This window comes from Bombus vancouverensis, chromosome 6, assembly GCF_051014615.1.
Source record: "Bombus vancouverensis nearcticus chromosome 6, iyBomVanc1_principal, whole genome shotgun sequence".
NCBI classification, from domain to species: Eukaryota; Metazoa; Arthropoda; class Insecta; order Hymenoptera; family Apidae; genus Bombus; species Bombus vancouverensis.
In genome coordinates this window covers 13,402,513-13,425,720 of record NC_134916.1, presented here as the reverse complement: position 1 = coordinate 13,425,720, position 23,208 = coordinate 13,402,513, and the positions used below count along the sequence as shown (strand labels likewise).

Sequence of the window (23,208 nt, the reverse complement as noted above, 5' to 3'; positions counted from 1 at the left end):
AAATTTCGCCCACTAGCTGGTCGATACAACGTAAATATGCGTTAAGGGGAAAGCTGAATGGTGGTACAGAGGAGGCATGGTTCGCGTCCGTGTACGTTCGTCCGTATCAATGGCCACGGTTAATATGTGTGAACGCGACGCTGTAAATGTGTGAACGCGAAGCGCAAGTCAGCGGGAAGATGAGAGGATGTGTAGGGGTTGAGGGGGTGTGCGTGGTGTAATGGCCTGCTACCGAGGGTGCATTAAGGCGGTTTATGTACGCGAAGAGGTATGAGGTCTTTTAACCCAACTCAAATGCTGGTTTCATTGAAACCGTAGTGGTATATTCCAGGTGTAGCATTATGTCCAATAATCAATTTGGATGGTTCATTAAAATGACGTCAAAGTCGACCGAACGAATTGCGATTATAGATATCGCGTCGTATTAATTCGGACAGGATGCATCCTCTCGTTACCGCGGAAAATAACGAGATATACTAAGGTCCAAATATTATAGGGGATAAAAATACATATAATGGAGAATACGACCATTTCATAATAATTCGAATGCGGTAACTCTATATTCACCTAGATCGATCCCGTTTCATTAACAGTGCAATTAGAGATACGCGAAGTACTCAATTTCAAAGGTATTTTGTGTCAAAGCGTGAAGCGACTTGCTATTTTCCATCTCTTTCGATCGTCACTAATGCTCGTACGGATTAATAACGACAAATCGGCTCTGTGGCGATGACGATTTTAACATCCTAAACATAAATCCTACAGATGCTAGTTAAAAGTCTCTGTTTCCGTGTAAAAACACGGTCCACGTTATCAACAGGCGGATTATTACACAGGATTAAAAAATAGAACGTAATTAGAGCCATCGAGTGCGATCGAACCGCTGAATTCAGCGTAGAACGAGTTCTGCTTACAATCTCGTATCCTGACAAAAGAAGAAAAGTTACAGCAAAAGACGTCGGGATCTTTTCTATTAAATCGTTACGAGGCTTTTGTTGCGCCGACACAATGGACAAAACAGAGATAAAAGAAAATGAATGGACGGCGTGTCATTTGCAGGGAATGATGATGCACTCTCACGGTAGGTGCATTAAGGTGGTTTATGCACGCGAAGAGGATCATCCACTTTCAAGGCTCGCGTCACTGTCTCTCTGAAACCGCGACGGATTATGAAGGTAGTAAAACGTTTAAATCGATAACCGGCTGAAGTCGTTCACCGCAGGGACTTCGTCTTAGGTTCGCGACAGAAAATTGTTTTCCATCGTTCCTTGCTAAAGATAAATCGATGTTTCTACGTCGCGTTTGAATATTGCATGAAAGGTCTACAAACGATCATCGATACATTTTCAGCGAGTGCGAGTGCACCAACAATCCAAAGAATGAAACGTGACAAACCAAATGAGTTATTTACTGCCCTTTTTGTATGCCATCCACATACGCGATAAATCACATTTCGAAAATATTTTCGACAACGAAATTTTATGACGAGCAGATTTTATCATCTGCGATAAACGATTCCGTTCGACGTTCGTTGAGTACGAGTATGACAAGATCAACAACGTGACTGATAATCGATTCGTAATTTACAGTTATCGAAAAGTGCCAAACGGTGACTAACGAGCCCATGTTTCTTACGCGCAGGCTGTCTTGCTCAACGGTATCAGACATAATGTCAAACGAGTACAGCGGATGTCTACGAGAAAAGCGAAAATCCACTTAGAAAGCTGAAAAGTTATGAACGAGAGCGTGATTTATGCTTACAGAGAGCTTCGTACCCTTTGAGATCTCGTAATCGCCTTGCGCGACGATGGCCCATGATAAATACGTAGCAAGGCGTTTAAATCAATAAACGCGTTACTCGTTCTCACGAATTAATCCTACGCGCACCATTTTTCTCCTCCGACACGGTTCGAATAGCGTGCTTCCTTTGTGTATTCGGTTGACGAGAACGATGAATTTATTAAACGTTACATCATACGGCAAAAGGTTTGCTGATTCATCTTCGCCCGATTCAATGCACTACACGCCTGCCCGCTTTTGCGAGGCTACCAATCATAATTCGAAGCTGCACCAGAGAATATCGAACGAACACGGTGTATAACTCAGTGGAGATACCCCCCTCCACCAAAAAAAGGGCGGTCTCGAGCCCGGACAGATCGGAGCTTATTCTAATTTATATTGGCACGAATTAAAGGATTACGTTATAACCGAGAGTGAATTATGGGCCACGTTATATCCGTTCCGATATATCGATCCGACGCCAACGGCCAAAACCGTGGCCGATACATTTCGTCGTGGAACACTTTTAACTCCGCGCGCTCCGCGGCCGCGCGCCACACGAACGATTACACACATAGACTAGCGCGTTATATTTTCCTGGAATTAAACACGAGACGAGCATGTGTTACCTTCCATCAGACTTTTATTTGCCGTGCGTTCGCCGGGTAAATTGAAAACAAATTAAATTCCTGAAACTGATTGTGCGCCGTGCCTCTATACAATTAATGTAAAACTGTCCTGTAATCCGGCCGGTTCGGGATGTAAATACGGAATATAACTACTTGAAACAAAAAATTCCTGTCCGTGCTGCTGTTTGGTTGCCCGCTATTCTGGAAAGGCGAACGAAATAAAGGTCGATCTGTTTCCATTATCTCGTTCGTCCATCGAAAGAATATGCTGTAGGAATTGCAGATTCGTCCACGTTCATTTCAATTGCAAATGAACCATCCACGACGGTTACATCGTCGAAAAGCACGCCCGCCGTTGTCAACACTGTCTCTCTACTTTTTTTAGAAACATGGAAATTTGAGCGACAACCGAAACGTTTCGTTCCAAGCAAAGAGTAGAATCGTCGACCAAATAGATCTCTAAATACCTGTCGTATTCTTCTAATTCCTATTTCGAAAGTTCGTAATTTTCTCGCGGCTTGTCATCTTCGATTATACCGCGAAAAATCGAAGGCTAGTTACGGTTGTTTTGCCACCGAATGCGTAAAATTTTCACTGCCTCCAAGACGCGCATTGAAAACCATACAGTGGAACAATAGCTACCTACCTACCTTCCAACGAGAAAACCGGCATTGTCCCCGTAAACGTTGTATTCTCTGGAGGTGTGTGAAGAAAGGAACGAAGACAATATACACGATTCGACTTGCATTCTGCTTTTCACGAAACACGCTCTTGTACCTTCCTAAACCCAGATAGATCGAGCCGTTTTAGGGCGATAAAAATTTCTCTTTGAATCCTCGTTAAACCCGTGTAAAATTAACTCCCTCGTACATGAACTTTTGCAATGATTCTTATCGATAAATTTTAGAAGAGATAATGCAATTTGGCAGATACAGTTCAGCTAGGCTTAGTTCAACTTCAGCTACAAGCAGGGACACGACGGAGAAGATTCGAAGCCAACAGAGGAAGAGAGAGAGAGAGAGAGAGAGAGAGAGAAAGCTCCAGCTCGCAGAACGCTGCAATTCCCAACTGATTAGCAAAGTTAAACTGTTTCAATGCTGGATAATACTTAGACCGGTGACTAGATCCAGAAACTTGGCGTGTTGACACCGTTCGTTCAAACTCCACCAAAAATATGAATGTCCTCGACCATAGCCGTCTTGACTATTAAGCGTCCTCGTCCCTTCTCAAACGAGAGAAGAAAAAAAGGAAGAGGAGAGGAATAAAAGAGAGAAATAAAAGATAGAAGAGGGTGGACGATGAGCGCGGCAAACAGCCAGATCGGCTACAACCAGCCGCTCGTTTTTCGCTCGAGAGCCGTCAATGTGTGCATATACGTGCGTATGTGTGCACACATACCCGCTCAATCTTCTCCAATTAAATTCTATTGGAATTGGTGCAAATGCCAATACCGGCCGGGCGGGAGCATTCATTGTGTTGAGATAATGAGGGGCTGCGCGCGAGGAAAGCGTACAGCTTAACGGATAGAATACGGTATACCGGAACTATGCTGTGCCATACCGGCTACGCTATAGCCAGGAAGCCGATAATGCTATATCGCGATGCGTACTCCAGGGGCCAGACCGTAGAACGTCGTCTACTCTGAGTTTATTATGCTGCATTATGCCGCGGTATGCTATATTACGGATACGGTATGTCGTTCTAAGGACACCCCGTGCTACGAGAGACATCGCCACGTTACGTTAACCCGGGGCACCTTCTCTTACGTTATAGCGGTTTAATTGCGAGCGTATCGCGTGCACGTGTTGTACTGCTTGATGATGGAAACTTCGTACGTTCTCATGGCTTTCCAATATTGTTTGCCCTGGCTATCGATTACACGACGCCGTAATATCTCACCTTTGACGCTAACATAATCCTGATACGAATTCATTCAGATTTCGCAAACGTACGCTTCAACCGTAACTTCATAATTTTGTCACGGAGTTATTAAAAGTATGATAATTAGAAAAATCCCAAGCGAAAACCTCCGCGTAAATCCTTTTGCACGATGTCGTATTTAGTCCGCCTCTAATACATTAATTCGCAGTTACTTTAACTCGCATCTCGTAGGATTCGTAAATGAGTTTACTCTCTTAATTATATGATTTGAAAGACCAGCGGCGCGGCATACGAAACCGCTTTCGTGCCATGCATTTCGAAGTATATCGTGCAAATATTATGTATGATTTTGAAAAAGTCGCGTCTTTTGTGTGACTAAACGTCGAGAAACGCCACGGAAGAGACTCTTTCGCAGAGAGAGCTTTGACAAATTTTCAAGTGGGATCGACGCGCGAGAAGAGACTAGGGGCGGTCTTTAGCCGAACAACTTTTTCCTCTCCAACTACCAACGAAGAATTTCTGACCGATCGATCCTTCGAATTAGTTCTGGATGCATTTAGCGGAGAGAACCAGGCAGATCTGTTCTTCCCGACCAATCTCCTCGAGTCGCAAAGTATGAAGCGCTATCTCCGTTTTTCGACTTTCCGACCGTTTCGACAATAACGCAAATTACAAAACTCCAGTCCCGAGCCGTTACCAACTTTTACCGTATCTCCGCGAATAACTTCGTTAATTTTGCGTGGAACGAAGGTTATATCCAGCGAATACCAAGGAATGCGGAATCATGTTTCACTGGCTCTCCTCCTCTGCTCCGCCTCCGCCTTGCTGACTCCTTCCATTCTCCAAAATCGTTTCTCAGATAAGGCAAAATTTCATTGCGATTTTCAAAAGTATTCCGCTCATTATCGTTGTTCCACCATCCTATCTATAAGGTTCGATCTTCGCAGACATCTTCTTTCGATCGATTTCCCAGCACGAATCTGAGCCCAACATCGAATAATCGGATTTCGCTTATCGTTATTGCGTAAAGGACTATCTTTGCCCAGTTTGGGGAATGAAAATATTTATTAATTCCCGCGATATACTATCTTTGAAATGCCCTATGTAATTCTCTATTAAAATTAGCCACGTTGCTTACTCCAGTCCTACGGGACGTGCTTATTTTTGTTCCTTGCAGATGCAAATTACAGACGTGGTTAAGCCCACAGCTTTGCGTCGCGTATAATCGAAATACAGGACAATGTCAATTAAATACGCAACGCGATAACGATCACTGATTTTATCGGAGGGAAGCAGAAAGAAGAAGCTACGATCGATGTTAATTCCGCGATAGTTTACTTCCTGTTTCCATTACGCTTGTAATAAAATTCATATCAATCGAAAGCTTAGTTAATACGGTATTCGTTCTCATTAAAAAGGATCTTGTTACGAGTATTTGGTAACAACCGTGTACAACGTTAAGGTCTATGTATATCGCATTGAAATTGATTTATTATTGAAATCGATAGAAAGACCAGTCGTTTCCAGAATCTCCACTAATTTGACTATATACAAACGATGAACCAATTATTATTTAATTAATCTTTATCGTGTACATGATTCAAAGAGTATGCATTATTAATATTAACGTATTAATATTATTTACTTGTTATTATCAACGTGATAAACCCTTTGTTAGAGTACGTGTACAGTTACATATATATGACATGAAATAAAATTACACGTAGCAAAAGAAAAACAGAAAAGATTAATTCACACGAGATTATGCAAACGATTTTAACAGTTATATACGACGATGTGAGCAGAGTGGTTGAAGGTAGTTAAAGAAACAAGAGGAAAAGCTAATCTTGTTGCAGAAATTGTTTGCATTTACAAGTAGACAATTAAGATAGTTATATTGGCCATAAAGCGTGCAATGTGTTCCAGGCGTAAAGAGAGCACGAATTCTTATACGACAGGCTGGAGTACTAAAACTAAATTTGTAAAATGAAGATTAATGGAAGATGCTCGAAACCACAACTCGCTATTAAACGATATTAATCGTTTAAGTTGACAATTGCGAAGAATACGGATAAAAAAAAAAGATACAAGAATTCGCTCTACCAAATCACTACAGGATCGTTTCTCAATCATAGACGCAACTTTTCGGCGTGCCTCGATGTATTTCCGAAACTGGCAAATAAATCGAGCTCTCGATTACACGCATGTGCGGCAGCCAGTGCCGCTTGTTTTGCAGGCTTACTTTCGAGATGGGCCAGCAACTTTCCAGACTAAAGAACGAGTGTACTCGGAACTGGCAGACAGAGCGGGGGTAGAGCAATGGCAAATGGCATAAGTTGGCCCGAGTAAACTCACCTGCTATTCTCCAAGGCTGGAAAATACGTGCACACCGGGGGAACTGGAAAAGGACTGCGGAGAGGAAGTACGTCGGTCGAAGAGGACCAAGAGAACAGAAAATAGCTATGTACACTACTATATACGTATATGTATATAGATACGTATACAAATACATGTATTCGTACGAGATGAATGTAAATTTCAAGAACCAGGCAGGAATTGAGCAGTGTCCACTCTGCATGCCGCATGGAAAACTTTTGTTGAGCGTACTATGTAATGTCCTTTAACTCTTCGAATCTCCACCACAGCCGCTATCATCCCCCTCACGGCTACGGGTACCACTACCCCCGCGGGTTCGCCAGTTTTCAAGCGTCCAGCATCCGTGCACGGATAACGCGCACGTTGGTGAAAATAGTTTTGGACGAGTTAACAAAACGACGCCGAGAGTTTCGAGGCTAGCGCCGATTTACCGCCGGCCAGACGCTCGCCCTTTCGCTTTGCATGCTTATTTCCGCGGCTTTGCCCCGTTTCGTGCGACTACTTGCTTGCGTTTAATCGCTAGAGATAAGAGTTGATGACGGAGATAGAAGGATTAGACAGGCAGCTAACGAGATTAAATCAACAGACCGCCACCGCTTTCGGAAGCTCGCTGATATCGGACAATGCTACTCGGACAGACTTGTCGTAATCAACGGATATCGTTTTAATCACAGTCGCACGAATCAAGATGCTGCTATAGGGATATACTTGACCTTATATCGTTCTATGTAGCTACGGATGGAATTTGCAGATTTGGTTCGAACAGTTGGTAAAGCCGAGGTTTTCGCAGAAAATACGAGAATACAGAAATATATACGTAGGTATATATATAGAATGTAATCGAACGTGTCACGAGCAAACAAGGATATTAATAGTTGTCTAATTTGTTTTACCGTATTCAGAAATAAAACGATAACTCGAAAACCGTTTAAACTCTACTGGGAAAATATTGCGAGAGCGGTGCAAATATTACACGAATCGTTCGACCGAATCGGGTCGTATAAATTCATGGCATAAAAATTTCTCATGGTAAATCGTTCCATAGGTATCGTGTATCATCGTCGCTTCAAGTATCGAAACGCGTGCTCATATATTTCGATTGTTCTTTTGAAAAAAGAAAAAATAGTAAACAGAAACGGCGAACGAGACCAAATGACGCATTCTCGGATCAGAGTGTTGGTAATTTGAATTTGCATGTCCAACGTCGAAAAATGATTCGCGTGTCAGTTCCGTGATTGAAACGTTACGTTCGGAAACACAAACGTTCGACGGCCATTTATTTCGATCTTTGCCTCGGTATTGACGAGTTAGTTACCATCCGTGCATGTATAAACCTTCACGTACAGAGGGGTTCATTCGACGCGAGTAATAAGAAGTGACGTGTAATTTCGCTCGACCTACATTTTACTAGCGATTCACTAGACGCACGACGTTTTAAGAGTCTCGCCCCTCGAATGTAACATTGATCGTCCCTCCATCGAAACCTCTTATTCGCATCTGCCGCATCGCACTTTTTATTTTCTCTTTTCCTTCCTTTCTGCACTCTCTTCTTTCCCTTCTCTGTTTCTTTTTTCACAAGGCGATGCCCGTATCATCGAATCGCGCCACAAGGAACGAACGAAATTAATAAATCCATCGACTTCGAGTCCCGAGGTTGTTTGATGTCGCAATCAGAAGATTAATTAATCCGTCGTCCCCCGTAATTACGTTCCCACGATTGTCGGTCAACCACCACTGAGAGAGTTTTCGAACGACCACGGCGACCGATAAAAGTTACAGAAATAATGGCTCCAACCCTGGAATGGTAGATCGATGAATATTTTACGGCCCTGGAATGGCACATAACGGACGCTTGCAACGCTTTCATCGTCCGCAAATATTACCCCGAATCTGGATGGTATGTCGGCCGTGTACATCGTTACGTTGGTCACTAGGTGTCGATGACAGCCGTCCGAATGATGGTGACGTTGTATTCGAGCGAATACCCGACGAAAATCACGTTTTGACCGTAGCGAGAAGCATAGCGACCACCGACGAGACCGAGCGGAAAGAAATATCAAGTCCCATAGAAAAGGGAGCGTAAATTTAAAATTAAAGGGAAAAACGGTGCTCGCGCTTCTTACAAGTCGACATCGGATAAGAGGGCCAGGTGGAAATTCTTTTTCTCGCGCGAATTACTTCGGCTCGTTTTCTCTCTCTTCTTCTTTCGCTTTACCTTTAACTACATTTAGCAATGGAGAGATCGCCGAGAGACGACGCGATTAAATGAAAATTGCCCACGCTTGTCTATGGAGGATCAGCCGGAATAGGATTAGGTGTCCTTTACAGCGTTTCAGGATTTACGCTTTTTCAATTAAGGACATTTAGTCGGACGACTGTCCGTGAAACACGATGCAAAATTATCTCGCAAGGAAAACGTTCGTCGAGGAGAAACTAATATAAGTAACTATACCGGAAACCTCTTTAGACTACATTATACGTAAATTCGCTGTCCCAGACTGTACGGAACTTGCACGTTCATTGTTTTAAAACCACTCCGCTACCGACACCCTGTTCCTCCGTAAAAGTTCGCTCGATTTTCCTATAAAAAACTCGCAACGAAACTCCAACAGCCAACCCACGGAACATGCGCGTTAATCTAATCGTGAATTTTACACGTGCAACAATTATCGTTCGCCTGTCTAATGCACTCGCTAACTTCTTGGGTTCGTTTGCATAATGCAACTGGTCCTTTGAACTCGAGGAAACAATCGGAATTAGCGATCGAGAACACATCGGATCGTATTACATCGACTAGAAAGCGACGAAATTCGCGATTACTCTTGTGTATCATAAAACCCAACGCGGTAGTCCCGCCGTTTTACAACTGTCGTTCTCCAGGTGCGGTACGACAAAGCGGTTACCAAAGTCACGATTTATCGGACAAAAGTTTGCTCCGTTAAAACGATTGAAACGAAAGACCGGGGGAATTCGATTTGCGAAACTCGCTTCAAACTCGCTACGGAACTACCGACTTCGCACGCTCTGGCCAAGAATTCGATTTTCTTTTTACAATCATACGCACCAACGATATTCTTTCGCGTTAACGTGTTTGCCATTTAACGCGCGTTAAATTAAAATCCTTGTTGTTGTTCGACCAGACGTTAAAATGCCACGGTAGCTTGTAACGCCGCGCGAGCGAACGACAATCACTCTTTTTTACACGAGATTAATTTGAAAAATATAACGAGAAGAAAGAAACGCCGCGAGTTTAGAACGTGCGAAAGACACGAGCCAACAGCTACGAACAAAAACCTGACACGATGAAAAAGAAACTCGCATGGACGATAAACATCGTCGAAAAAGATGTCTTAGCTGTTTGAGAAATAAACGAGACCGCCCTGACGCGTTAGACTACTGACTGTGACGTTAATTAATCATACGAGAGACGGCGAGTTACTTGACTCTGATAAATTATCGCTACCGGAGGAATTAGCTTTCACGACGGATAAATTTCATATCTGCCTATCTATTCAGGATCGTTCGTTCTTTTTCCATAATCTTGCCGTTCCGGCGAAAAGAAACGGAATGCGGCAATGATGCATCATCGATACGAATGCCTAGCTAACGAGGGACCCGTAACACTTTATTCTCTAAAACTTCCAAGCGGTGAAATGAAACTATTAGATCACACGTTAGAAAAAATGAAACGTTCGCAAAATTAATCGATTACTATTGTACTACGTTACGATCGAACGTTCAATTTCGCCTAAACGCATGAAACCGTGTGCATCATCAAGAAATCATGACGCAGCGATTTTGTATTGTCGAATGCACCTGAACCGTGGCCCATATACATGGGCCGCGAGTCGGTTATCACTAACGTTTACGTAGCGTTGATAACGCACGCTTCATGCACGAAACTCCACGAGGTGGAACCAAGATAAATGAGCGAAATTCCGATGGGTCCAATGCATTTTGTCTCGCGCGTCATTAGTCAACGCTTTATCGAAAGCGTACCACCGACTCGAAGAGGATCGATCCAACGTCCCCAAAAAAAGCTTTTCCATAATCCACTTGCTTGCATCTCGCGTTAACGATAAAACGAAAGAACGGAGGAGGAGGAGGAACGTAAAAAAACAGAAACGGAGGAGACGAGAAATATGCAGAGAGAGAGAGAGAGAGAGAAATATAAGAGAGAGAAGGGGGAGAGAGAGAGAGAGAAGATAGAGGAAAAACATTGGAAAAAAGAGGGAAGAATAGTTAGATAATTCGGTTGATCACAATAAAAACGTGTTCACGTACATTGTTGCCTCTGGACATCTCGACGAACATGATAATGCTGGTGAAGCGTGTCACGTGCCAGGTGGACAGCTGAACTTCCGATTCTTCTTTTCAAAAAGAAAAGTCCACTTGGATGCTCTTCTTTCTTTTGTTCGACGAGAAACGACTGAGAAAAATAGAGAACGCGCGAACGGGAGAAAGAAAGCAAGTGCGAGAAAGCGAGCGAGTAAATAAAAGATAGAATGAAAGAGAGTGCGAGGGAGAGAAAGAAACGCGCGAGGACAGGCACGTCAGTTGCACGAGACTTTGGCAAACACCTTGGAGTAGGTCGCGAGTAGGTTGACACCTTCAGGGGAGAGGTCGCGCGCAGAACTGACACCTCACGCGCGCGGTCCAGCTACCCTCAGCATCCAGCAGCAGCAGCAGCAGCAGCAGCAGCGGCGGCAGCGGTGGCGGTAACCGAGGGGGATGAAGCGGAGCACGCGCGAAATTCCGCCCCTGTACTTCTCCTACCCCCTATTCCTCCCTCAACCTCCACCACCGATTCTCTGCTCTATCTCTCTTTCTCGCAACCACGCGTTTCCCTCGTTCTACGTCGACTACGTACAGACCTGTTTTGTCCTGACTCCAGCCTCGCGCCATCGCTTCTCCCAGAAAAGGATGTCAAGAGGTGAAACGAAAGGCGAACTAGGCGATAATTATCGGCCAGATAGCCGGGATCAGCGTGGTTTTTCAAAAGGAAAAACCCGATCCTCGTTTCGAGGATTTACTTTGCATAAAGAGCAGTAAAACGTAACGAGATATTGTTTAAAACTTTCATACGTAAATTTGTTCCTTGTTCGACCGAGTGACGAATCAACTTTATGAAATACTCGATTAAACGTATATATCGTATCAGAAATAAATCGACCCACTTAAAAGTAACTAAAGCCAACGGCATCCGGAGGAGGAAACTTATTTTTAAGTTCTTTCAAACTTCTCATCCTTCTCTGAGATCACGTTTCAGGGCTCCACCGATCGCAAAATTCTCCGATCCGCCACGACGTTCTGTTCCCCTATGAAATCATTTCGCATGAAACGTGATATTTGCCGCGTGTCACGTATTTGTTGAAAAAATATTTTACGAAGAAGGGAGAGAGAGTGGCTTTACCACAAACTGGCTTACTCGCGTTATGGAAAATTTCACGTGTGCAGCCACGTAACAAAAGTTAATTTCAGTCGACCTTCGGCATCTGGCAAGCGTAAAGGTATATGAAAGTGAGCACGCGCGAAATTTCACCCTTGTGCACTCTCGAGCGCACCAGCGACCCCTTTACAACTCTGCATCTCGTCTACCCGACCCTCGCACCTACCAAGGGGTGAAACTTTTCTTAATAATTACTGGCCAATGGAGGTCATATTGTGCGACCCGATGGCCCGGCTTATTTAATATTCGAGCGTCGGCCGTGCACGCGAGATCTTGCACCCGGATACACACATGCATGACACTTCAACCATGTTGTTCTTCTTGTTCTTACAGGGTTAATGTTTAATGCATCGCGTTGGTGCAATAAATGACGCCTTTTGTCCCCAGTTCATTATTTCGGACTGAAGCCCTTTTGTTTTACAGCGCGCACAAAGTGATTCGATAGGAATTTCGGATGACGCGTCGGTTAATCGCCGGTTTATTATTCCTAAATATCAACCCGAAAGGGTAACGCGAAATTTTCCAGTTATTTAAAAAATCCACGCGGAAATACGAAATAGTCACGATTAATGCAACTCGAAACATTAAAAGCGTTCTTAGCGCCGGGAAAGTGTACGAGGTAGGCAAAGGCAACCGGAGAACTTTTAATATTCGACGGTGTACAAAGCTTTATACGTATTATGATCGTTGCACGGAAAACATACGCGTCGTTACGTTAGTTTCGCAAATTCGAATATATTCATTTCATACGCATTTCTAGTCATTTAGTCTTATTATTGCAGGCTCAATCATTCGACCAACATCGTTTTGAAATGAATTCGTGCTCAAATTAATTTTCGGTAGTAAACGCAGTACCGAAATACACGTTGATTAGAGTAAAGCTGCACTGTTCATCTGCTGAATGCAGGGTCTCCGCGTATCGCAGCTACAAATTTCGCAATCCCGATTATTAAATGTATAATTTCGCATGCATGTGCTACACACTACCAGAGCCATCGGATTATCGCGACAAACAAATTATCGCGCACGTCTGATATTTTAATGGACGTCGATGAAGACGATCGATATTTCGAAAACGAGTTAGAAAATGCAGGACAAGAAGAGCCGCGCGTTTGATCGTGCGAAAAACCAAGGTTCGTTATATCGAGCGTCAAAAGCGCTACAGAAGATGGAAACGCTAGGGCAATTTTTTCGATCGATCCACAGAGATAAAAAAAAAAAGTGTGCCGGAACAGAGGCTCGAGATTAAAATTCAACCGCGTTCAGATCTACTTTTGATCGCGATAAAAGCGAAATCTCTAGCAATTATCGTCGTGGCATTCCCTATCGTTTCCCGTTTACTTCTGAGCGAGGGCTTTTCATTGTCTGAAGAAGGCCGAATAGAAAAGGGGAGGGATGTACAAAACAGAAGAAAAGAAAGAAAGAGAGAGAGATGGGACGAAGGAGAAGCAAATTGCAGCAGTTGAGACAGCAAAGCGTAGGGAAGAAACGCGAAAGAATAGTAGAGTTGGTCGCCCGTAACCGAAAGAGACGACGAAAGGAAGGCTTGTGAACGAGGATGCGGAGCCGTGGGGACAAAGAAAGACGAGGATGAAGAAAGGGGGACAAAGGTATCAAAAAGAGTAACGGAACACAGGTAAAAACGCGAACCGCGAAGAATGTCCTTTCACCGGTTGACGAGGAGAGCCTCGGGTTTCCATTTCACGATAATAATGAAACGCTATACCGTGTGGTATCGAAACATCTAGTTGATAAACAGGAATTTTCAGGCTAATGACGCTTTCAGGTAAGTAGTGACGCAAATGCGATCGCTGGAATGGCAATTAATTATCAGGCTGCAGCTATGGTGCTTCAGCATCCGAGAGGCGTTGTTTCATGAAATTATCGAAAGTCGGTCGGTCAGCCTCGCTCGATCGAACGTGTTTAAAGTTAAATCTGACGAATGTACCAGGGCGAAGCTCACGCGAACCTGTCATTAACGGAAAAAAGTATCTTCAAATTGAATCCACTGACGATACTGTTTTGTCATTGGATTATGATTCAAACTCGATATCATTTTGTTCGCGTACAACTTTTATACCTACGTGTGCGATTTTCCAGCATTTTAAAGTCAATATACACAAGTCCTTAGGTGTAGGCAATTTCATTAACGTGGATAGTTTTAAGCGTATCCCATACAACTTTTAAACGATTATTGCGATGGCATAATCGCAAGTTGCTCCGGTAGCACGGGATAGCATCTGGTAATTAGAAACTTGAGATCATGATAGCTTACGTACCGCATGGGAATTTCCGCCCGACTACCGGGCTTGCATGAATATAAGAAAACAGACCGGTTACTCCTTTGCTTCTGATTTAAATGGATAAAGCCGTAATGCAGCTTATTAAAATCGGCTAACAATGCAATCGAGTCCGGAACTGATTATTCCTATCTGCCACTTGTCTTCAGAGTGATCACGTTAAATATTCATAACGGGTTACACTTGTTCAAAGAAGAGCGTTTCCAAGACGAATCTTCTCTCTTAAAACCTTTTAAAGGCTCATCGGTTACCTTTCACTTCCTTTTGACAATCCGTTCGACTCTAGCTTCTTTTACCCACGACAAAGAAAAAGGAAGATCTACAGGACTCTCCGCGTACATAGGAACCATCGAAAAGGCTACTTCGATTATCGATTATGTTTGGCCCTTGATAACATCGTACCGTTTACCGTGACCGCAGTTCCCGGTTGTAAGGGACCTCGAGAGCACTTCCGGCTGTGCAACGTTACAGCCCCATCCTTTGAGATCTGCGTAGTCAAACCCTTGCCATATTCCAAAGGCAGCAATTCTGCGGTTAAATTTATAACAGTCATAACAAATTTATTACCTGTAATTATTTGCATACTAACTCTGACAAGAGATAAACAAATCGGATTCTGAATTTTATAACTGTCGAAAGTACCATCGACGCGTTTTATCAATTACAAACACTGTATTTCTGCCCGACGTTTGCTGTCAACGCGTTGTCAATATTCCCATGTGATCACAAATATCCAACCTATTTCTCGATTCAAATATAATATCTATAACTAGTTTTCGGGCACTTCAACATCAATTTTCTACGACTTCTGAAATACTGACGTCCTAGTTTCCTTCATCCTATAAAAGTCTTTGAAACACAAGGTTAAACCGAATCACGCGTGTTTTCATCCTTTTCTCGCCTTGTAAGAATTTTGAAATATCTCTAAGACGATAGATACACGTTCACGGACACGAAGAATGGAACTTACCGCGTTTCCTTTTCGTTCGTGCTGCCTGAGGAAATATTGTTTTAAATTTCTCCGGATAGAATCGATCGGCGTTCGGGAGAAACCGCTGAAATCTTCCAAAATGCCTTTAAGCCGTGAATCACCTTTCTTCTTGGAATCAGAAAGAAACTTTCGTGAAACAGATCGTCCAACGTAACATCACCGTTGTACAATGTATGGTTTCTTGGTACTGTCATTTGTTCCCACTTGCTTGCTAGTTTGATAAAAAGTAGACAAAGAAAGTGTGGACAGACAATCACGAGGAACTGCTTATGATGAGAAGTTGGGCAAAACGGAGAGACAGACGGACGAGAGAAGTTTACCTGAAACTATACGATGGGGTAGCCTTACTATGCAAAACGATTCTTCCGGTCAGAAGTTGTTATCGCTAATAGCTACCAGTTATCAGCGCTCTGTTCGATTTCTCGGGCTGTCGCCACGTCACGTTCGCGTCTAACGCTGCCTGTAATATACACACGCTACCAACTACGTACACGTATCGATTTTGATGAACTTTAACAAGAACAACATACGGAAGAGTTTATGTCTTTTCACGATTATCTTTCGTAGCGGTTTATTCAAACTTTCTCGGACGAAAACTTGAAGAGAAATCGACGGACAAACGGTTCTGTGTTTGTGGTCGATTAGTTATTGAATTATTTTGTAAGAAAGTTGAACGAATCGATCGGAGGAGTATTCTGTATTCTACAGAAATAGTAACTACGAAGAAGGTGGGGAAATTGAATTTAAGTACAGATACAAGCAACCAATCAACCGTCTTGTTACGAGCAAAGTTAGTATAGACTTCTGGTACTCGGTCAGTGGTGTGCGGTCTGTGGCTTACGATATTGAACGAAGCGAACTATGGTGACACATCCATTCAATAACGGTACTATTTTTTAGAGGAAAAAAAAAGATCGATTAATCGTTTCCGATCTCGATTATAAGCGGTTCGCATTTTTCAAACACGCTGCATCGAATCCCCAGATAGATCGCTCGGAGAACCGTATTATTAACGAGAAACAAAAATATTTTCGCAGCCGTTTAACGCGATCGCATCGGATTCACAAAAGTTATCGTGCGTCTAGACGCGGAACAATAATGCCTTGCGAAATAAAAGGAAACATGAGAAGAAACTACAACGACCGTCAACAAAAGAGAAATCCTTTTCTATCTAGACAATAAAGAGTTTTAAATGCATGCGTAGCGGAGCGAGTATTTTTTATTCCAACAATAAGTTATCGTTGATCTATAGGTCGATGTCTCGAGGAAGCCAGATATTGGAAATTGCAAACGGAGACAGAACAGTCTGGCTGATTATCCGATTATTCGGTTCCCCGGAACATTTGCAATTTACGTCTGGAAGTACCATCGGTTCAACCTCTCCTTTGGGGTCGTTCCTTCTTCTCCCGCTATCTTCGTTACCGCTTTATCTCCATCCCTTTCCATCTTCCTCCCTATTTCTCTCGCTTTCAACCTTTTTCGTCCTCCATTTTTCCTTTTGGTCGTTTTTCTTCCATCCCTGTTCCATTCCACTAACGCGGCAATATCATCTACCGATAAGTCGCGAGAGATTTTGCGTTTCATTTTCCAGAAATTGCCGTCACCCACTTGATGAGGGCACGAATCCGCGATAAATATCTCTTTCTCATAGATCATCGTCGCCTTGACACGCGCCGAAAGCAGATTACGAAGAAAAATTGTTTTCGCAACGCGCAATAGAAACTGGCGAGCCAAGTTCCGATGACAAATTTGATCAAATGCGATTACCCGAGGAACCTTATATTTAGAAATTATGACGATGCTCGGTAAGAGCGAATCTGCAGATTACAGGCAACGTCGACTCGAATTTTGTGATTACAGGCGACACCTAGACGAACGTTCAAATTACAAGCGACGAATAATTCTTCAAACTGCAAACCATTAACGATACATCGAAACGAGCTCTTGCGCTGTACGTTTCAATACTCGTAGAAAAATCTAAACTTTCGCGGAAGAAGCTAGAAATATTTATATTTCTACCGACGAATAGTACGATGACAAACGAGCAGTCAGAAAAAATTCTTCGAGGCAACGTTTCACGACAATTTCCCGTCGCGTAGAAATAGAGGGAAACGAAACCGACCGCGAAACAATATCGAGATCCTCGAACCGAATCACAATGGAATTCAAGCGAGTCGGCCGGGTTCGCTGCTTCGCGACTCAACGTCCCGGATAATCTCGACCCAGAGAGTCATTCATTTCGGCCTTTCCCTGCGAAGAATAAGCCACGAATGGGCCAGCCACACGACGAGAATTGAATTTCGTCACCGTTCAGCCATGATAAAACGAGGAAAACAGCACGCCATGCGGCGTCTCTCCCTGTCTCCGTTCGCGTCGTATCCGTCGTTGACGTTTTCACTTGTTAACCTCGGCAACTCGCCGTCTCGCCGTGGATCTGAGGATTATTCATCACCGCAACTACCAAGGGGGATGGTTTCCATAGTGGGAGGGGGGTGATAGCTGACACAACGACATCGGTGGAAAGAGGAAGAAGCAAAGAGGAAAGCAGGAGGTTAGGGAAACCGGAGCGGAGGGGTAGAACCGGGACAACAGCGTATTCCATGTTCCCTCGTGTCACTGATTATTCCATTTACGAGCCATGCCGCATGATTCTGAATAGGAGGTACACACTGCGCCGAGTAGATTCACCTCGAATCCCTTTCCCGCCCTCTGTTTCCCTCTCGCTTCCTGTCTATGTCTCTCTGTTCGTCTATCTAACTCACCCCGACTCTTAGCTCGCGCGTGTCTCTCACCTAGCTCTGTACGTCGTTTCGCCCGCACCGGGTATCCATAGTTTATCCATAGGTAGAAAAGGAGTCTCGTCTGAATCGGAAATCAATCGAATCGGCACGCTAGACGAACGCCGGTTTGATCTAGCTGCTGTCGTCGACGGTATTCGCGGCCAAAAAAATCCTTCAAGATGCGACGAATCTATTGGGACCGACTCTCGCTTCTGCTTCTGTATGCGCCCATATTTCACAGGGGATCGTGAAAAAAAAAATAGATCGAAGAAAACGTGACACGGTTAGATACCGTTTACGATTCGACGTTCGAGTTAAAATCTCGTTAAAAGCGAACGTTTTTTACGAAACGCGACTCGTCACTGACGTCGCCCCGGGCGCGGATTTCCAATTTGAGAAGGATCGCGCGCGCTTGCCATCGGACTGAACGCAATTATCGTTGCTTTAATAAATTCTCATCGCTCCGTCAGAATTCGTAGCCGTTTCGGGTTTAATTGCCGGGCCGGGTCACTCGCTGTCATCGATTACAATTATACGACTCGCGTCTCACCACGTTATTGCCCTGGCATTATGCGATCGAGAAAATATTTTTCGTAACGGTTTGGTTTCCCGTACGTGCATTCACATACATATATATATATTCGTATTAATCTTCGAGAAACGAAACTAAACGTACACCTACGTACAGAGAAAGTTTCAAGCGAATGTAAAAATGTTGTTTCAACCACGTCTATTCTATACAGAGACGTGATTCTATCGCAATCTGGTAGTCTCGAAAGGCAAGCGGGAAATTATGCAGCCTCGAGCAGTATTCCAAAAATATTTAAAGATGTATGTACACGAGAATGGAATAAAAAATGTTGCGATAGCGGCATCGACGATACGGTCTACATCGAATATGCGACACGAGCAAACACGCGGATTGTCGTGCTTATGCATGCAAATTCGCGGATGCAGGTGCGGCTGCAACGTCATCGTTGGCCGCGTGTAGCGATAGTGGTGACAGCGGCGCAATGTAGCCGAATTAGTCGTCCGAAGACATACGGGTAAGGGAAATTGTTGGAGCGAAGGGTGCATCGACTCCTCGTCTCTTTATTCATGCATAAAATCCATATTCTTCGGAGGAAACAACGTGCTTCATCGCGAGGAAGCTTGGTCGCCACGTCGTATCAGAGGTAACCCTTTTTAGTCCTAGTCAACCTTAGTTTCACGCCACCCTCTGGCGTTTGTAAGCTCTGTCGTGCTAGAGCCGAGATTATATTCAAGCGTGCCATGTCACCAGATATTCGGCTGCCATGAAAACTTGGAATTTTTAACTCGCCTGTTTGGAAATTTTCAACTACCTCCGCCGGGACTTATTTGCTTTATAATCCGTGTTCTACTTCCTCACCTGACTTCATTTGCTTGTTTCAAGATTTTAAAACTTTTCACGCGAGGACAAATTCACGCGAGGTTGCAAATAAAACGAACATATCGTGCGATTTAAAATGTCACGGCGATTCATATCCGCTTCGTTTAATAATATTCTATATGCAGAACGTTAAATATTCGAGAAAATAAATCGCAAATTCGTCAGTCCACTGGTAATTCGTACGTCTCTGAAAAATTCCATCGAAATATGGAGCGAATCGAGAGATCCATTCCCAGACGAAAGATAATAAAGGCGGCTTAATTCGATTGCGCTGATAATATTGCTGCATCGATAGTTCGCGTGCCAATGAACGTTATGTACAATTCCGATTGCGTTTGGTATCTATTATATCTCTCAGTGAACATAATTAAAAGAATTCCCAACGATTCTAATTATCGTCCCGTGTGAACGACCAATTTTATAAAGTCCTTTCTAATAATGTATAAATTACCACGAGCGGGCTATTCGACGACATTATCATTAAAAAGAAATTGTCCAGCGCAAATGTAAGTGGTAGCGGGCTCGAAAAAAAATTTATCCAAAATGAATTTCCCCAATCACGAAGCTCAATCGTACTCGACTTTGAACTCGTCGTCGTGGGCATCATCGACCGATCGAAAGAACACCCATTACGCGTCCACGTAACAAGATATTGAATTTCTGTAGGGTTGTGAACCCCAGTCTCGAGCGGATTCGTGCCTTGAGATATAATAGGAACGCCTCCACACCTACTCGGCCGTGCTGTATTTCAGACCTCTCGCCACTTGAGGCACAGGCCGACTATACACACTCTAACAAACGCCCATTTTCAGACAATGAATATTTTAGTGTGCCCATGAAAGCACGCTCGAGCCCCTTTTTTTTTGTCCTTGTCGCCCTTGTCAGAAAAAAGGCATCATCGCTGCATCGTGTACGTGACGATCCTAACCCCTTGATCATTCAAGGAACGCCGTCAGTAACTGGATCAAGTAACGGTGCTCTCTTGTCCTAGGAAAGTTCATTGTTTTCGACCCTTTCACGCAACAGATTCAGCGATATCGTGCATTTTGACTGATTTATGGTCTTACCCACGACAAGAACAAACGTCGAGATTGCGCTTACTTTGCCCTGAAGCGGTTTCATTACGATTTCATTGAACTACTGTAAACATCATGTTCCAGAAATATATAGGCGGTTGGATTTTGATTTGTTAAGATTTTAATAAAGATTCGTATTAAGTTAGACGATATTACGAGAAGAATTGTGTAAATACGTGTAAATTATTACGTAGGTATTTTTAATCTCGTTAAATAAGAAAGAATAATAGATAAGGTACGAAGAAAAATATTTTAACTATTTATTACATTTAAAACAGCTTAAAGATCTTCTTATATTCAGTATTAATTGAATTTTCCTTTCCACAACCTTTTCTTTCAATATTTTACTCTTTGAATAAATAATGGCGATAAGAAGTTCAGAAATTTTATCGGCCGAAGTTATGATCGCACCTGTTACCTACAAAAGGTCCCTGCTATATCGATACACGTTACATTTGCACAGTATAGGAAAAAGACCATAGAGGCGAAGGGCAGAATACACCTATCAGCATAGATAAGACGCGAGATAAATCCAACATAATAAACGAGACCACGAACCAGATATAAAATCGTACTGTATAATAAAATAAAGAATACGTCTAACGCACAAATCTTTTCATTGTTACACGATTTTGGGAGTTACGTGACTGCTTTACCATTTTCTTGTCACATGCGATATTATCGATACAATTTAGCACAGCAGTATGTGAAGATTGGTTGGAATTAAAACTATTTAACTCGTTTTTAAAAAGACAAAATGATCATTTCTTTTGTCAACGCGACGAATCGAATTCACGTCGAATTACGCTCACACAACATTTTCTATCCAAGATTCTTGGAAATAAACGATAATCGCGAATGAATTTTGATTTATGCACGATAAATTGAAACATTTATAAAATTACTGTGCGTTTAATTAATCAAAAATACTGCGGACGAGAAAATTATAACTCTAATAACAAACGATCACTGTTAATACCCGAAATAATGAAATAAAATCTTAACGATATAATGATATATTTTAAGTAAATTAATATACTATAAAATGTTATTAACTTCATTATCACTATTTTGCATTTTCATTTAGTAGACAATTTTTTTATCATACAATTCAAACATACTGGTATATCATCTCGCATTTTTCTTGAAATGCAATACGCATGTAATTATGAAATGAAATTATTTATAATGATTTTAAGTGATACAACGATAAATATTCATCAGCATCGAACGCATGTATTGTTCAACAGTATTTCCATTAACAAACAGGGGGATGTTGAAAAAGAAATAGATCTAATAGCTATAAGGGCAATCCACTCGATAGAGTCCCGAACAAACCGCGAGTGGAATATTTTTCTATTTCGCGACGCTAATTTACTAATTTATTACATCCATAATAACAAAATAGAAATTTCTCGAAATAAATCGCGAAGAGTGCTTTACCATATTTACAATGCTATTTAATTTGCTAGTGACAAAAAAAAAAAGAAGAAAAGAAAGAAAAAGTGAAAAATTCGCGGAAGCATACACCATAGCAGGGTGTTTTAATCATTCACGCAACACTAATATTAAATACTAATCTATGCATTCATATTCCAACATACGCAACGCTAATATCGAGATGTCGAAGTGCAGCTACATTCGAAGCTGCTGATACTCGACCACTTCTTTGCAACTGTTTTAGCTGCGTCAGATGATCCAGGAACAGGAACAGGTTCTACAATCCCAATGGAATAAGTTTAGGCATTTCGTAGACGCAACACTACATATAAGAACGCAATTTTTCGAATGAAATTTCCGGAAACAGGTTGGGCACGCGAAAACACGCCTACCCGACCAGAGACTGTGCCAACCTGCCCGGTCCTACCTACTTATAATTAATAAACAGGCACATCAAAAAATATACTACCTATCCTATCTAACTCTATATTTAAAAATGGCAAAACAGGCACACCAACACATTCAGTCCACGATTCTAACACATAATACTCGGGCGCAAGGTCCTATGATAGAGAGAACGTCTCAAGACACCACCGACATCCGAATTTGGCACATAACTTGCACACTCTAATATTACGTATCATTTTTCTGAAATCGACTGACGAAGGCCAGTGGCCATTGCATATAACACAATAAAAGTAAATCTCAATTTTAATCAAAAATATTCAAAGACTGTGTCTATTTTTCAAAGAAATTATAGATGGTACGAAATTTGGTACCATTTATCATAATTTAACAACAAAATTAATAATACTAATATCTGTGATTCGCTGTATTTAATAACGAATCTTTGTTATTACAGATTGTGATTGAAATGATATTTGTGTGAATTTATTTTTTATTATTTAAATTTATAGCGAATGGAACAAGTACTATCGTGCGACTTACCATAAGATGCGGGGAACGTAGTCATCGATACTGCTCAGGAAGGCCATCATCAAGGAGGAACCATGTAATCCCATAGAATAAAACTATAACAAAACATGGATATTATAATTTATTCTTAAAGATAATGTAAATTATTTGAAAAATTTAA

At 42.4% G+C, this 23,208-nt stretch overlaps 1 protein-coding gene across 11 annotated transcripts in view; it reads right to left on the bottom strand.

Moving 5' to 3' along the window:
* Positions 1-23,208, bottom strand: part of LOC117155789 (cell adhesion molecule Dscam2) — a 175,238-nt gene that overhangs the window by 111,620 nt on the left and 40,410 nt on the right. For 9 of the 11 annotated variants that reach the window (XM_076619524.1, XM_076619522.1, XM_076619523.1 and 6 more), the window contains one exon: positions 23,061-23,143. Coding sequence is in view for 1 of the 11 variants with exons in the window: in XM_076619530.1 (XP_076475645.1) it covers positions 10,950-10,951 (2 nt within the window). In the remaining 10 variants the exon portion in view is untranslated. Of the gene's footprint in view, positions 1-10,949; positions 11,077-23,060; positions 23,144-23,208 lie in introns of those variants that run through there. The other 2 variants (XM_033332148.2, XM_076619530.1) reach the window with 2 other exon arrangements.